Source organism: Brachyhypopomus gauderio, unplaced genomic scaffold (genome assembly GCF_052324685.1).
Source record: "Brachyhypopomus gauderio isolate BG-103 unplaced genomic scaffold, BGAUD_0.2 sc97, whole genome shotgun sequence".
In the NCBI taxonomy this organism is placed as follows: Eukaryota; Metazoa; Chordata; class Actinopteri; order Gymnotiformes; family Hypopomidae; genus Brachyhypopomus; species Brachyhypopomus gauderio.
The window spans coordinates 680,127-694,520 of NW_027506918.1; the positions used below are offsets into that span (position 1 = coordinate 680,127).

The 14,394-nt window shown below is 45.5% G+C and overlaps 1 protein-coding gene across 1 annotated transcript in view; it reads right to left on the reverse strand.

Moving 5' to 3' along the window:
- Positions 1-231: 231 nt before the first annotated feature.
- The window catches only part of LOC143496610 (uncharacterized), a 62,432-nt gene continuing 48,269 nt past the window's right edge, over positions 232-14,394 (reverse strand). The window contains exons 6-15 of the mRNA XM_076992790.1: positions 13,176-13,710; positions 12,712-12,719; positions 12,049-12,276; positions 11,602-11,789; positions 7,122-7,541; positions 6,664-6,759; positions 6,328-6,558; positions 5,918-5,940; positions 5,459-5,577; positions 232-1,787 (exon numbers count right to left, since the gene is read on the reverse strand). Of these exons, the coding sequence (XP_076848905.1) occupies positions 1,243-1,787; positions 5,459-5,577; positions 5,918-5,940; positions 6,328-6,558; positions 6,664-6,759; positions 7,122-7,541; positions 11,602-11,789; positions 12,049-12,276; positions 12,712-12,719; positions 13,176-13,710 (2,393 nt within the window). The 3' untranslated portion in view covers positions 232-1,242. The remainder of the gene's footprint in view (positions 1,788-5,458; positions 5,578-5,917; positions 5,941-6,327; positions 6,559-6,663; positions 6,760-7,121; positions 7,542-11,601; positions 11,790-12,048; positions 12,277-12,711; positions 12,720-13,175; positions 13,711-14,394) is intronic.

The following is a 14,394-nucleotide window of genomic DNA, read 5'->3' on the forward strand; positions in this document are numbered from 1 at the left end:
CAGAGGGATAGGGACAGACTTCCTCCTTGCACCCTCTCTTCCCCCTCACGGTTTCCCCGGAGAACTCAGAGGGGGGCGGACTCAAGTCCTCCTCCTCCGTTCACGGGTCACTGTCTTCCTCCTCTGTGTACGGCTCACCGTCCGAGTACTTGAACGGAGGAGGGCTTTCCTCTTCTTCCTCACCCTCACCATAATACTCGGTGGGGGCCGAGTATGCTCTCGGGGGTCTTCTCTGCTGAGCAGAGCTCTAGGGAGCCAAGTGCCAGAGGCGAGCAGTCTCTAGTGGGAGAGCCGTGTCGCTCCTTCCACATCCTCACCGCAGCTTCGCCATCGAAGCCACCTTGGTGTCCCGAGCCTGACGCAGCAGGTGCGCGCACAACGGGTCCTGCTGCATCTCCTCGCTGGTCACTGGGGCTTCGCGGTGCTGTGCAGGGGAAGAGGCATGGTGGTGCCTGCTGGACCTCTTCCCCTTCTTGGCACGGGTCGTGTATCCTGGCATTCGATTGGTCGGCTCGTCTTTCTGTGATGCTCGGTGGAGGGTGAAGGACGAGGCACAGAATCCTTGCTTGATGAACGCCACGTTTATTAACATATAAGTTTTAGCGCGGATAGCGCACACACAACTATGGACACATTATCGTGTATGACTTAGACAAAGACGAGCATGGGACACTGCGCGAACGCACATTAAATAGACAAACCACATAAGCCCAGAGTGATCACGAGACGAGCCACAGGTGAGACGAATGAACACATTTCGACACATCCACACCCACGAAGATCCACAGACGCAGACGACTAGACGTAGACGACATAAATACACGCCCAAAGGGGAGGAGTCAGGGGCTGTAACGTGACAGAGATCAGGAAAACACAGATCAAACACTTAATCAGGGACAATACAGCAGAATGATCATCACCCTTATACACTTGGACTGCTGAACATTATTTATTATGGCATCATTATGGTAAGAGATTCCAGTCAGGACATCAGATCCATATTTCTCACATGTAATACATTCACATTCAGTGGACTCAAACTTTCTGATGATTCAGGTTATAAAAATGTAATGACAAAGAGAAATTAAAAAATTATACTTTCTAAGTCAATAGTTAATAATCAAAGTCATGATTCTAATATTTTGAGGAAAAACGTATTGAATTTTCTAAGATATAGTCAAAATATATATTTATAAATATAATGTTCATTATTACATGTATGCAGATTAATTCAAGGCAACGTTAACTTTGCTGTTCCACAGTTACTGATATCTTTGCTGGTAAGATCCTCATAGGAGAGGAACTGTTATTACAGAATAAAGGGAAAACAGTGTCAGTAAAAGTGTGTGTTATAGTGTGCAGGTGTGAACTGGTTAGAAGATCAGTGAATGTCACTTTCCCCCTGTCCCAGTCCAGCTGAACTCTGACCCTCTGCAGTTCCTCTGTAGGTGTGAAGTAGTGAAGTTTCTGTCCTGGGCAGTATGTCCAGTATTGACCAGTGTTTTTATAGTAGCCCATATGACACATTGAACCCCGGACCCTCCATCCCCTTCTCCTTTCAGACTCTCTAATTACACCCAGTGCCCAGTGTTCACTGTCTCCAACATCAACATCCCAGCAGTGTGTCCCTGAGTTAAAGCCCTCAGAGCCCAGGACACACTCATATTCATCAAATCTCTCTGTATTATCAGGAAGCAGTGATTTCTGTGGTCTGCGTTCTACAGTAGTGAGATCATCAGTCAGGTGGAGGTCTGGATGTGCAGTGTTGGGGTCCAGAGTAACAGGGTCTGAGGAGAGAGAACAGAATGAATCATCATGTTCTTCATGTGTTTATGTGATGAGGTCACATCTACAGACTGCAGGCCCTTTACTCTGAGTGAAATGCTGCAGTAGGTTGATAAGAGGGAAGTGATGGTGATGTTGTGTGTTCACCACACACCCCTGCAGTACTTGTGTGCTTGTTGTTTTGACACTTGAAATTGTGTCTATTTTATTCATTAATATATTTCTACATATCTTGGATTCATTATTTGAGTATCACATGTGACACTTAACTAGTGCAGTGTTACTGTTACACTGAGTGTCACACTGCATGTGTGTATTATTAGTGTCTGTGTACTGAAGTGTGTGTGTGTCCTCATTAGTGGGTAGATACCGTTAGTTCCCCTACTAAAGGGCGCTACTCCCAGAGTGACTAACACCGGTGGTGTAGGAGACAAAACATAAGGACCTTCTTTGCATTGTATGTAAATGTATTTAGTTAATTTACTTTTTTATGAAGAGGTGCATATGTGTATATATTGCTGTTTAATATAGTATTAAGATGCCAGAGGTGATACTGGTACTGATTATGTAAATATAAATGTCTACAGGACCATTTGTTTATGTGAAGAAATTAGGTCACTGTCTCTTTAAGAGCTAAGTGGCGACGGGGCGTGAAGCTCATGTTGGTTTAGGGGGAGAAGCGAGTAGTTGAGAACAGTGTTGCCAACTTAGCGGCTTTGTCGCTATATTTAGCGACTTTTCAGACTCTGTAGAGACTTTTTGTAGTAAAAAGCGACTAGCGACAAATCTAGCAACTTTTTGTGGTGTTATTGGAGACTTTTGGAGACTCTGAACACACACGCTCTTCAGTTGCTGTCCTCTGGGGCGGGTGCTGCCGTGAGCCCCGCCCACAACACTCAGTGCAGTCTCACACTCAGAGCAGACCCTCACTGCTCCACGTCCACACTGCAAATGAACTGTGCATGCCCAAAACTGCCGCTGACGCCCGAAAGACAGAAACAAAGATGGTGGCAGGGACAGATACAAAGACTTCCTATAGACCCCTAGTATCTTCATTATTTACAGGATGGGGGAGCAGGTGGAGGTGGGGATGTCCCAGGGAGAGTGGGTGATGTGTAGAGGTGGAGAGTGGGTGGTGTAGAGGGGAGAGTGGGTGGTGTGTAGAGGTAGAGAGTGGGTGGTGTGTAGAGGTGGAGAGTGGGTGGTGTGTAGAGGTGGAGAGTGGGTGGTGTCTAGAGGTGGAGAGTGGGTGGTGTGTAGAGGTGGAGATTGGGTGGTGTGTAGAGGGGGAGAGTGGGTGGTGTGTAGAGGTGGAGAGTGGGTGGTATGTAGAGGTGGAGAGTGGGTGGTGTGTAGAGGTGGAGAGTGGGTGGTGTAGAGGTGGAGAGTGGGTGGTGTGAAGAGGGGGAGAGTGGGTGGTGTGTAGAGGTGGAGAGTGGGTGATGTGTAGAGGTGGAGAGTGGGTGGTGTGTAGAGGTGGAGAGTGGGTGGTGTGTAGGAGGGGAGAGTGGGTGGTGTGTAGAGGTGGAGAGTGGGTGGTGTGTAGAGGTGGAGAGTGGGTGGTGTGTAGGAGGGGGAGAGTGGGTGGTGTGTAGAGGGGAGAGTGGGTGGTGTGTAGAGGGAAGAGTGGGTGGTGTGTATAATGGGTGAGTGGGTGGTGTGTAGAGGTGGAGAGTGGGTGGTGTAGAGGGGGAGAGTGGGTGGTGTGTAGAGGGAGAGAGTGGGTGGTGTGTAGAGGTGGAGAGTGGGTGGTGTGTAGAGGGAGAGAGTGGGTGGTGTGTAGAGGGGAGAGTGGGTGGTGTGTAGAGGGAGAGAGTGGGTGGTGTGTAGAGGTGGAGAGTGGGTGGTGTGTAGAGGTGGAGAGTGGGTGGTGTGTAGAGGTGGAGAGTGGGTGGTGTGTAGAGGGGAGAGTGGGTGGTGTGTAGAGGTGGAGAGTGGGTGGTGCGTAGAGGTGGAGAGTGGGTGGTGCGTAGAGGTGGAGAGTGGGTGGTGTGTAGAGGTGGAGAGTGGGTGGTGTGTAGAGGTGGAGAGTGGGTGGTGCGTAGAGGTGGAGAGTGGGTGGTGTGTAGAGGTGGAGAGTGGGTGGTTTGTAGAGGTGGAGAGTGGGTGGTGTGTAGAGGGGAGAGTGGGTGGTGTAGAGGGGGAGAGTGGGTGGTGTGTAGAGGGGAGAGTGGGTGGTGTGTAGAGGTGGAGAGTGGGTGGTGTAGAGGTGGAGAGTGGGTGGTGTGTAGAGGTGGAGAGTGGGTGGTGTGTAGAGGGGAGAGTGGGTGGTGTGTAGAGGTGGAGAGTGGGTGGTGTGTAGAGATGGAGAGTGGGTGGTGTGTAGAGGGGAGAGTGGGTGGTGTGTAGAGGTGGAGAGTGGGTGGTGTGTAGAGGGGAGAGTGAGTGGTGTAGAGGGGGAGAGTGGGTGGTGTGTAGAGGTGGAGAGTGGGTGGTGTAGAGGGGGAGAGTGGGTGGTGTAGAGGTGGAGTGTGGGTGGTGTGTAGAGGGGAGAGTGAGTGGTGTAGAGGGGGAGAGTGGGTGGTGTGTAGAGGTGGAGAGTGGGTGGTGTGTAGAGGTGGAGAGTGGGTGGTGTAGAGGGGGAGAGTGGGTGGTGTAGAGGTGGAGTGTGGGTGGTGTGTAGAGGGGAGAGTGAGTGGTGTAGAGGGGGAGAGTGGGTGGTGTGTAGAGGGGGAGAGTGGGTGGTGTGTAGAGGTGGAGAGTGGGTGGTGTAGAGGGGGAGAGTGGGTGGTGTAGAGGGGGAGAGTGGGTGGTGTGTAGAGGTGGAGTGTGGGTGGTGTGTAGAGGGGGAGAGTGGGTGGTGTAGAGGGGGAGAGTGGGTGGTGTGTAAAGGTGGAGAGTGGGTGGTGTGTAGAGGGAGAGAGTGGGTGGTGTGTAGAGGTGGAAAGTGGGTGGTGTGTAGAGGTGGAGAGTAGGTGGTGTGTAGAGGGAGAGAGTGGGTGGTGTGTAGAGGGGGAGAGTGGGTGGTGTGTAGAGGTGGAGAGTGGGTGGTGTGTAGAGGGGGAGACTGGGTGGTGTGTAGAGGTGGAGAGTGGGTGGTGTGTAGAGGTGGAGAGTGGGTGGTGTGTAGAGGTGGAGAGTGGGTGGTGTGTAGAGGGAGAGAGTGGGTGGTGTGTAGAGGGGGAGAGTGGGTGGTGTGTAGAGGTGGAGAGTGGGTGGTGTGTAGAGGGAGAGAGTGGGTGGTGTGTAGAGGGAGAGAGTGGGTGGTGTGTAGAGGTGGAGAGTGGGTGGTGTGTAGAGGTGGAGAGAGGGTGGTGTGGTGTAGAGGTGGAGAGTGGGTGGTGTAGAGGTGGAGAGTGGGTGGTGTGTAGAGGTGGAGAGTGGGTGGTGTGGTGTAGAGGTGGAGAGTGGGTGGTGTGTAGAGGGGGGAGTGGGTGGTGTGTAGAGGGGGGAGTGGGTGGTGTGTAGAGGGGGAGAGTGGGTGGTGTGGAGGTGGAGAGTGGGTGGTGTGTAGAGGTGGAGAGTGGGTGGTGTAGATCTCCTCATGGACTGACTGTCTCTCCTCAGACCAGCAGTCAACTGGTCGTCCCCCTCACTGTTTATACTAATACAGCCTTTAATAATGGAATAGTTCATGTACCAAACACACAATGTTAATGTTTCTCTCTCTATAGAGTTCTAATTATGAGGAGAACAGAATTACTCTAATTAATCAAAGAACACCAAAACTCACAGTACTGGAGAATCTTCTGCATTCTCTCCCAGACTCTGAACTTCAGGTTGGAAAGATGTTTTGCTACATTGATCAGAGCTCCTGACACCTTCTTATGTTGTTTTGGGGTGTGATGAACTCTGGAATAATATATTATTATATGTTGTATTCAAATTATTTAACATTTAAATTAACATGTGAAAAATATTTCACTGGAAATGTATAAAGCTGTTTTATTATCTTTCATTAAACATATCAGTGTATCTAACCACTTTTTGCACATCATCAGTATCAATGTATTTTTATTTTCTTAAATCATTTTAAGAAAATTTTCTTAAATTATTTTCTTAAACCATCTTCATATATCTTGTTTCTGAAATAACAGAGACCACATACTGAAGATCTGAATGTATCAGAATAATTTCACAAACACAATGTGTAACACAATATGGAGATCAAACAGAAATAATAATCACTTACTGTTTCAATGTGGACGACACATTCTGAGAAGGAAACAGAGGGACAAACACAAAAAATAAAATAAAATTTTAGTCATTTTGTTTATATGAGGGTCAAACATGCATCTTCCTTATATGATGATAACATCACACACACACACGCGCGTACAAAAATAAATGTCAAAACATTTTACTTGTGCATTTGTGTGTGCGTGTGTGTGTGTGTGTGTATGTGTGTGTGTGTGTGTGTGTGTGTGTGTGTGTGAGGTAGATGGCTAGTGAGTGATTCTTTTTCTTCTACATTGGTGTATTTCACATGTTTTGAGCGTATGTCTAAGTGAGAGAGAGAGAGAGAGAGAGAGAGAGAGAGAGAGAGAGAGAGAGAGAGAGAGAGAGAGAGAGAGAGAAAGATACAGACTGAGTGATTCTTACTAGTAAGAACGGGATGTTCTCAGCTTCCATCTCCTTCTCTGTGTTTCTGATTTGATCTGAAAGAGATGCTATTTCTCCACTCATCTCCTCAATCTTCCTCCTCATCATGTGACTCTTCTGCTCCTCTTCCTCCTTCAGTGCAGCTATTCTTGCTGCTTCTTCATCTCTTAGAAACTGGTGGATCTTCTCAAACTCCTCCTTTATCTGCCTCTCTGTGTGCTGGGCCTGATACTGGAATGGGAGATGATGAGTGTACGTATGAGATGATGAGTGTTTCATTATGGTGTACGTGGACAGTGATCACAGCACCATTCAGAACTCAGAGTGACCTTTCACCTTAATGTGTGCTGCTGTTTTCTCACAGACTTCTTTATGTTCCTCTAAAAATTTCAGATGCTGCTGTAGAGACTCCAGTGAGGTCTTGAGTTTGTCCTGTAAAATACGGGTTTAGTAGAGGACAGTGTGAGTCTTACAGGACTCATCACTGTATCTGTATAGATGTGCTGGAGATTACAGAGATTATAACGACTAAACACAATGGCGTGATTACTATGATTCCTTTTCATCCTTTTACTATCAAATTGAGATGTATGATATATTGTAGCAGATTGTATATCAATAATTTTATTTATATTAAGTTTCACGGTGAATGAAGGTCAGATTTAGCTGTCTGAAATTTCATCATCTGATAAATTTATATCAGATGATGTTTATATATATATCTCTAACATATATTTCAAGATAATTGTAAACTGGAAAACATTACAGTAAAAAAATTAGTATATATTTCATACCTTAAATTCACACACAGCTTCCTCTACTGGACAGCAGTCATGAGTTTTATGTGCCTTTGAAATCTGACACACCACACACACAGGCTGTTGGTCCTCCAGACAGAAGACTTTGAGTTTCTCATTGTGCAGACTGCAGAGAACCTCAGACCCTGCTGAAGATCTCTGACTCCTGCTCGCTAGAAAAGCCTCACACAAGTTCTTTAGGACAAGATTACAGGGAGGAACAGATTTAGAAGATCTTCTCCTACAAACTGGACATTCTTGAGACCCCTTGGTTTCCCAGAACTGCTGCAGACAGGTTTTACACACACTGTGGCTACATGACAGTACAACAGGATCCCTGAAGATGTCACAGCACACAGGACATGAAAACTCTTCTTCTGACAGAGTGTTTGTAGCAGCCATTTCCTCCAACAGCTGCTGTGCTGTTTCTCTGTAATGTCTCCTTCTGTACAAACTTCACTTTCACTTTTAGATCTTCTGTAATAATCACTGTAGCACAGGAGAGAATCAGTCACTGTAGTCCTTTATCCAGCTGAGGGAGTTTAGACTCCTTTCAGAAATAAGGCAGAAAGAAGTAAATACCAGATTTAAGAGGTTTTTATGATATTTATAACTCACTTTAACGTATAATTAACAAAGACCACTGTGGCGCTCCAAGATTTACTTCCTCAAACACGTAGCCGTGTACAGGGAGGAGGGGCTTCGGTATAAATGTTATACATGATTTCTCCACCAGATGGCGACAGAGCACTACAACTAAGTGAATCAGGCGACTCTCAGCTGACTGTCTTGGTCTCTGGTCTTGGCAGAGTGTAGAGTACTGCAGCTGTAGAACAGATCATTGTTAAGATGTGTTAAGTGGTCAAGTATGATTAAACTCAGTAGGTCAACAGTTTAATCAGATCTAATTTCAAAATCTTAATATTTATAATTTGAAGATGTGAAATTACATTAAACGCATGTTATCATGAATATGTCATAAAAAGCTAAGACACCTGACACTGGGTCCTGGAGTAACTGTTCACAGAATGATCACAGTGTGTAAGAAGTGCAGAAACCAGGAGAGCAGAGAGTGGAGGAAGAGATTCAATCACGGTAACCTCAGCCAAATTGATTATACTTTTAAACACCGGATAAGATGGTGAAATATCCTATGCCACTCCCATACCCCTCACAAGGCCCTACCGCCCATCTTCTCTCCAACAACCATAACAGTGCATGTTATTACCCAACCAACCACTATTAGAGCACTGCAACATCTACAAACTGATACTGGCTCGGCAAGGATCCAGAAGCACAGCGTACTATGTTCATGGTCCATTGCTTCAACTGCCAAGTACTCAGATCACCACATCAACCTGGCCTGACCTTCAACCAAAGCAACAACGACACATCCTAAACACACACCAGTTGTTTGAGCAGAACACAACAACAGCTACAATCTGATACTGGCTCGGCAAGGATCCAGAATCACAGCGTACTATGTTCATGGTCACTTGCCTCAACTGCCAAGTACTCGGACCACAACACAACCCTGGACAGACCTTCAAGCAAAGTAACAACGACGCCCACAACCACTTGCAAGCTCTTCACTGGGGTCATCAGGTGGGCACCTCCCTTCGTTGGTGTTTCATTGATTTGAGCCCACAACATCTCCAGGAGGCTCAAAGGTGAGGGCTGGCGTCCCAGCCTCACCCCCCTCAAAGCTTGCTGTTCAAACACCTTTTATGTTACACAGTTCACCTTCCCAACGTCTCACCCATAAGACCGGTCAAGCCACCTTTATGGGACATGACCCCACGTAGTCTGTGCCCTCTTAATCCACAGCCATTGGCTAGATCTTTCAGCTACCACCGACAGCTCCTTCACAGCTGACCTTAACTTTCTCACTCTAAGGCAGAAATAAATAATAAAGTGGTCATTGAAGAATGAGTAAACTCAGTAGGTCAAAAGATGAATCAGATCTCATTTCAAAACGTTAATATTTTTTACATGAAATAAATGAAATGACATTAAACACACGTTGCCATGAATACATATATTGTTAAAAGCTAAGACTCCTGACACTGGACCAGCAAAATCAAAGTTGTTGATTTCAAAAAAGTGGCAGGCCGCCAAATGCATGCTGAATTATTGTGCAAATCTGTCTTTTGTCTTGTCACTAGTTCACAGGTCGGTGTAAGAGGCCTTGCCTAAGCCACGGGAAGGTCTGCAACACAACCTGAAACCAGGGGACTGGGTTTTTTCAGAAACTCAGTAGCAGGTTTAATCACTTTATCTGCGTGACATCTATGTACATAGGCAAAGCATTTCTTCATTGCAAAGCATTCTGTCATTATCAACAGTATCATCATGTGTCGGCGAAATCATTTCTTCATTGAAAAGCATGGGAACAGTTTGCCTTACCAGACCCTTCCCGATCGTCACCAGTCGAACCCCTCCGACCGTCAGTCCCCGCCTTGACTTTGCCCAACTTGCTTCATTGCAAAGCATTCAATCATTATCAACAGTATTAGCATGTGTTAGCGAAAGCATCTCTTCATTGCAAAGAATGGGAACTTTTCTGAAAATAGATGAGGACTCAGACGTGGTTAAAATGATTAATTTATTAAAATAAATAAATATATAAAATGGACAAAGACAAACACAAGACAGAGACAGACATGAGAGTCTCATTCAAGCATGACAACTCTGAGAACAAGGAGGCAGTCCCCCTGCTTATATACAATCCTAAACACAATTCAGCAGTTCTAACAGCAGGTTATCTTTAGCACAGCATGTTCCAAAACAAAGGCGCCCAGCAGGCTACTTTGTCTCACATGTGTGTATCTCCTAATATGGACTTCCCTAGAGTTAGTGGAAGCAACTGATGTATCAGTTGAACGCAGAGAAAGCTAACTAGTGACTAGTGACAACCAGTTAACAGAGTGCTCTTACCCTCTGCACTCTCCCTGACCTGGGTCACAGTATAGCACACATGCATAATATGAACTAAACACAAGTACATGATTACACTGAAACACACTTCATTATTGTCTAATCAAATGACATGTACTAAATCATAAAGTTCATAATGATCTCTTATAATAACTAAACATGATCTAATCAATAATCTCTGTCACACTGACATTACTTCAATATCTGTCCCTTGACAGAACCCAAGAGGCGCCAATCCTCAGTAGGTCAGGAACAGAAACACTAGATCTTAACACCAGGAGGTCCTTAGACTCCATTGAAATGATATTACACCATTTGTAAACAATGATAGCAGAGCTTTGCAGTGGAGAAGAATGGAACGGTCAAGTGAAGGAGCCCTCACTAAAAAGAGTGATGGAGACGTCTGCACAGTGTCACACTGAGAGGAAGATACACTCCACAACAGAAAGAGAATTATCACTCTCACTTAGGAGAACAGAGGAAGAGAGAAAGGTGGACCTGACCTGGGAGAAGAATGAAATGGAACGAGATCTCCAGAAAATAAAGGACAGAGTGACCTATTTGGAGAGAATCATAATGCAAGAAAGAGAAGAGAAGAGAGAGATGGAGGATGTGATGACCAGAGAGATTACACTGAACACACTGAAGGAGATGGAGAGACTGAGAGAGATGGAGAGAGTGAGATGTAGAGAGTGAGAGAGATGGAGGCATAGAGAGGATCAAACAGAACAAGAAAAAAAAATCTGAAGAAACACGAAGATGATTGGCATCAAATATATTTGGAGATGCGTGGTGAGAAAGAAAAAGAAACAATGATTGATGGATTGAAGGAAAATATTAAGGAAAAAGAGACAAAGTATGAAAACTTTAAGATGATGTGTTCAGTAGAGAGAAGGCTACATGTAAATCCATCCAAGGAAGGTCAGAAAACGAAAGAAAAGACCTGAATGTGAAAAGAAGCTACAGATGGAGGAGATGGACAGAAAGTGAGAGAAGAAAAAAAAGTGAGAGAAGAAAAAAAAGTGAGAGCAAGAGAGAAGAGGACCTGTGTGGGAGCATGAATACAGAAATGGTGGAAGAGTTCAAGGAGGAACAACGTCAAATAAAAAGGGAGAAAAGGATGAAGACAAAAAAGAAGAGACAGAAGGACGAAAAGCTGAAGGAATCAGAGAAAAATGTGCTGAGAAAAACAGCAATGTTCAGCTTGAGAGGAATGAGAAAGAAAGAAAAAGAAAGAAGAGAGGGAGCATAGAAAGAGGAGAAACAAAGTCCTCTGCCTGACAGGCTGAGAGGAGTTAAAGTGTGCTGGACATGAGGACACACTGGGATCACACTGACCCCACTATAATGATATTCAGTTAATGATGTAATTTAATTGTAACACTAGATGTCACTAGTGAAATAACGATAGTTAAGTAGAATATGAATAGAGGGAGTAGGAAGAACACACGTTGAGCGAGTGGGAAATAAAACAAGACAAGTTTCTTAAAGTGTCTATCTTTATAGTATTAAGAACGAATACAATAACGTTACATGGTACCAGGAGTAAATCATAAAGCCCTCTCAACGGGCACGCGACCAGTCTTTCTGGCAGCCCCCGTGGGGCGCGACGCAGGATGGCCCCTCGCCAAGGACCCCAGCATGGAACTCCACCTCGCCCTGGTGATCGCTCCCCTGATCTGGCCTCCTGAGTGGTGCTCTCTTCCTCCATTTCCTCTTCTTCCCCGCCTGAACACCAGATCATTGGCTCCTCCGGGGTTTCGCCACGGGACCAGTCCATAGTGCTCCCCTCAGAGGGATAGGGACAGACTTCCTCCTTGCACCCTCTCTTCCCCCTCACGGTTTCCCCGGAGAACTCCGAGGGGGGCGGACTCAAGTCCTCCTCCTCCGTTCACGGGTCACTGTCTTCCTCCTCTGTGCACGGCTCACCGTTCTCGTCCTCCGTGTATGGCTCACGGAGGAGGGCGTTCTTCTTCCTCGCCCTCACCATAATACTCGGTGGGGGCCGAGTACGCGGACGGAGGAGGGCTTTCCTCCTTTTCGGAGTCCTCCTCCGACTCTACTCCCTCAAACTCGCTCTCGGGGGTCTTCTCAGCTGAGCAGAGCTCTAGGGAGCCAAGCGCCAGAGGCGAGCAGTCTCTAGTGGGAGAGCCGTGTCGCTCCTTCCACATCCTCACCGCGGCTTCGCCATCGAAGCCACCTTGGTGTCCCGAGCCTGACGCAGCAGGTGCGCGCACAACGGGTCCTGCTGCATCTCCTCGCTGGTCACTGGGGCTTCGCGGTGCTGTGCAGGGGAAGAGGCATGGTGGTGCCTGCTGGGCCTCTTCCCCTTCTTGGCACGGGTCGTGTATCCTGGCATTCGATTGGTCGGCTCGTCTTTCTGTGATGCTCGGTGGAGGGCGAAGGACGAGGCACAGAATCCTTGCTTGATGAACGCCACGTTTATTAACATATAAGTTTTAGCGCGAATAGCGCACACACAACTATACACACATTATCGTGTATGACTTAGACAAAGACGAGCACGGGACACTGCGCGAACGCACATTAAATAGACAAACCACATAAGCCCAGAGTGATCACGAGACGAGCCACAGGTGAGACGAATGAACACATTCCGACACATCCACACCCACGAAGATCCACAGACGCAGACGACTAGACGTAGAGGACATAAATACACGCCCAAAGGGGAGGAGTCAGGGGCTGTAACGTGACAGAGATCAGGAAAACACAGATCAAACACTTAATCAGGAACAATACAGCAGAATGATCATCACCCTTATACATTTGGACTGCTGAACATTATTTATTATAGTATCATTATGGTAAGAGATTCCAGTCAGGACATCAGATCCATATTTCTCACATGTAATACATTCACATTCAGTGGACTCAAACTTTCTGATGATTCAGGTTATAAAAATGTAATGACAAAGAGAAATTAAAAAATTATACTTTCTAAGTCAATAGTTAATAATCAAAGTCATGATTCTAATATTTTGAGGAAAAACATGTATTGAATTTTCTAAGATATAGTCAAAATATATATTTATAAATATAATGTTCATTATTACATGTATGCAGATTAATTCAAGGCAACATTAATTTTACTGTTCCACTGTTACTGATATCTTTGCTGATAAGATCCTCATAGGAGAGGAACTGTAATTACAGAATAATGGGAAAACAGTGTCAGTAAAAGTGTGTTTTATAGTGATCAGGTGTGAACTGGTTAGAAGATCAGTGAATGTCACTTTCCCTCTGTCCCAGTCCAGCTGAACTCTGACCCTCTGCACTTTCTCTGTACGTGTGAAGTAGTGATGTTTCTGTCCTGGGCAGCGTGTGTAGTATTGACCAGTATTTTTATAGTAGTCCAGACTCCACACTGACTCCCAGACCCTCCCTCCCTTTCTACATTCAGACTCTCTAATTACACCCAGTATCCAGACATCACTGTCTCCAACATCAACATCCCAGCAGTGTGTCCCTGAGTTAAAGCCCTCAGAGCCTAGGACACACTCCCATTCATCAAATCTCTCTGGATTATCAGGAAGCAGTGATTTCTGTGGTCTGAGTTTTACAGTAGTGAGATCATCAGACAGGTGGAGGCGTGGATGTGCAGTGTTGGGGTCCAGAGTAACAGGGTCTGAGGAGAGAGAACAGAATGAATCATCATGTTCTTCATGTGTTTATGTGATGAGGTCACATCTACAGACTGCAGACCCTTTACTCTGAGTGAAATGCTGCAGTAGGTTGATAAGAGGGAAGTGATGGTGGTGATGTGTGTTCACCACACACCCCTGCAGTACTTGTGTGCTTGTTGTTTTGACACTTGAAATTGTGTGTTTTACTTATGAATATACTTCTACATATCTTTGATTCATTATTTGAGTATCACATGTGACACTTAACTAAGCAATTAAGATGCCAGAGGTGATATTTGTACTGATTATGTTTTAGACATAAGCAATTGGAATATAACATTAAAAAGCTGGGAACAAAACTTACATAGTGTAATATAACTAGGGTAGCGTTCTTTCACTTATGCAACATTGCTAAAATTAGAAACATATTAAATACTAGTGATGCGGAAAAACTAATCCATGCATTCGTATCCTCTCGCCTAGATTATTGCAACAAACTCCAGCTGGTTCAGAACGCAGCAGCACGAGTTTTAACAAAAACTAAAACATTTGATCACATTAGTCTCGTACTATCGTCATTACATTGGTTGCCAGTTAGATTCCGTATTGACTATAAAATACTTTTATTAACATATAAAACACTGCACGGCCTAGTGTATCTAGAGTATCTTTGTGAACTTATTGAA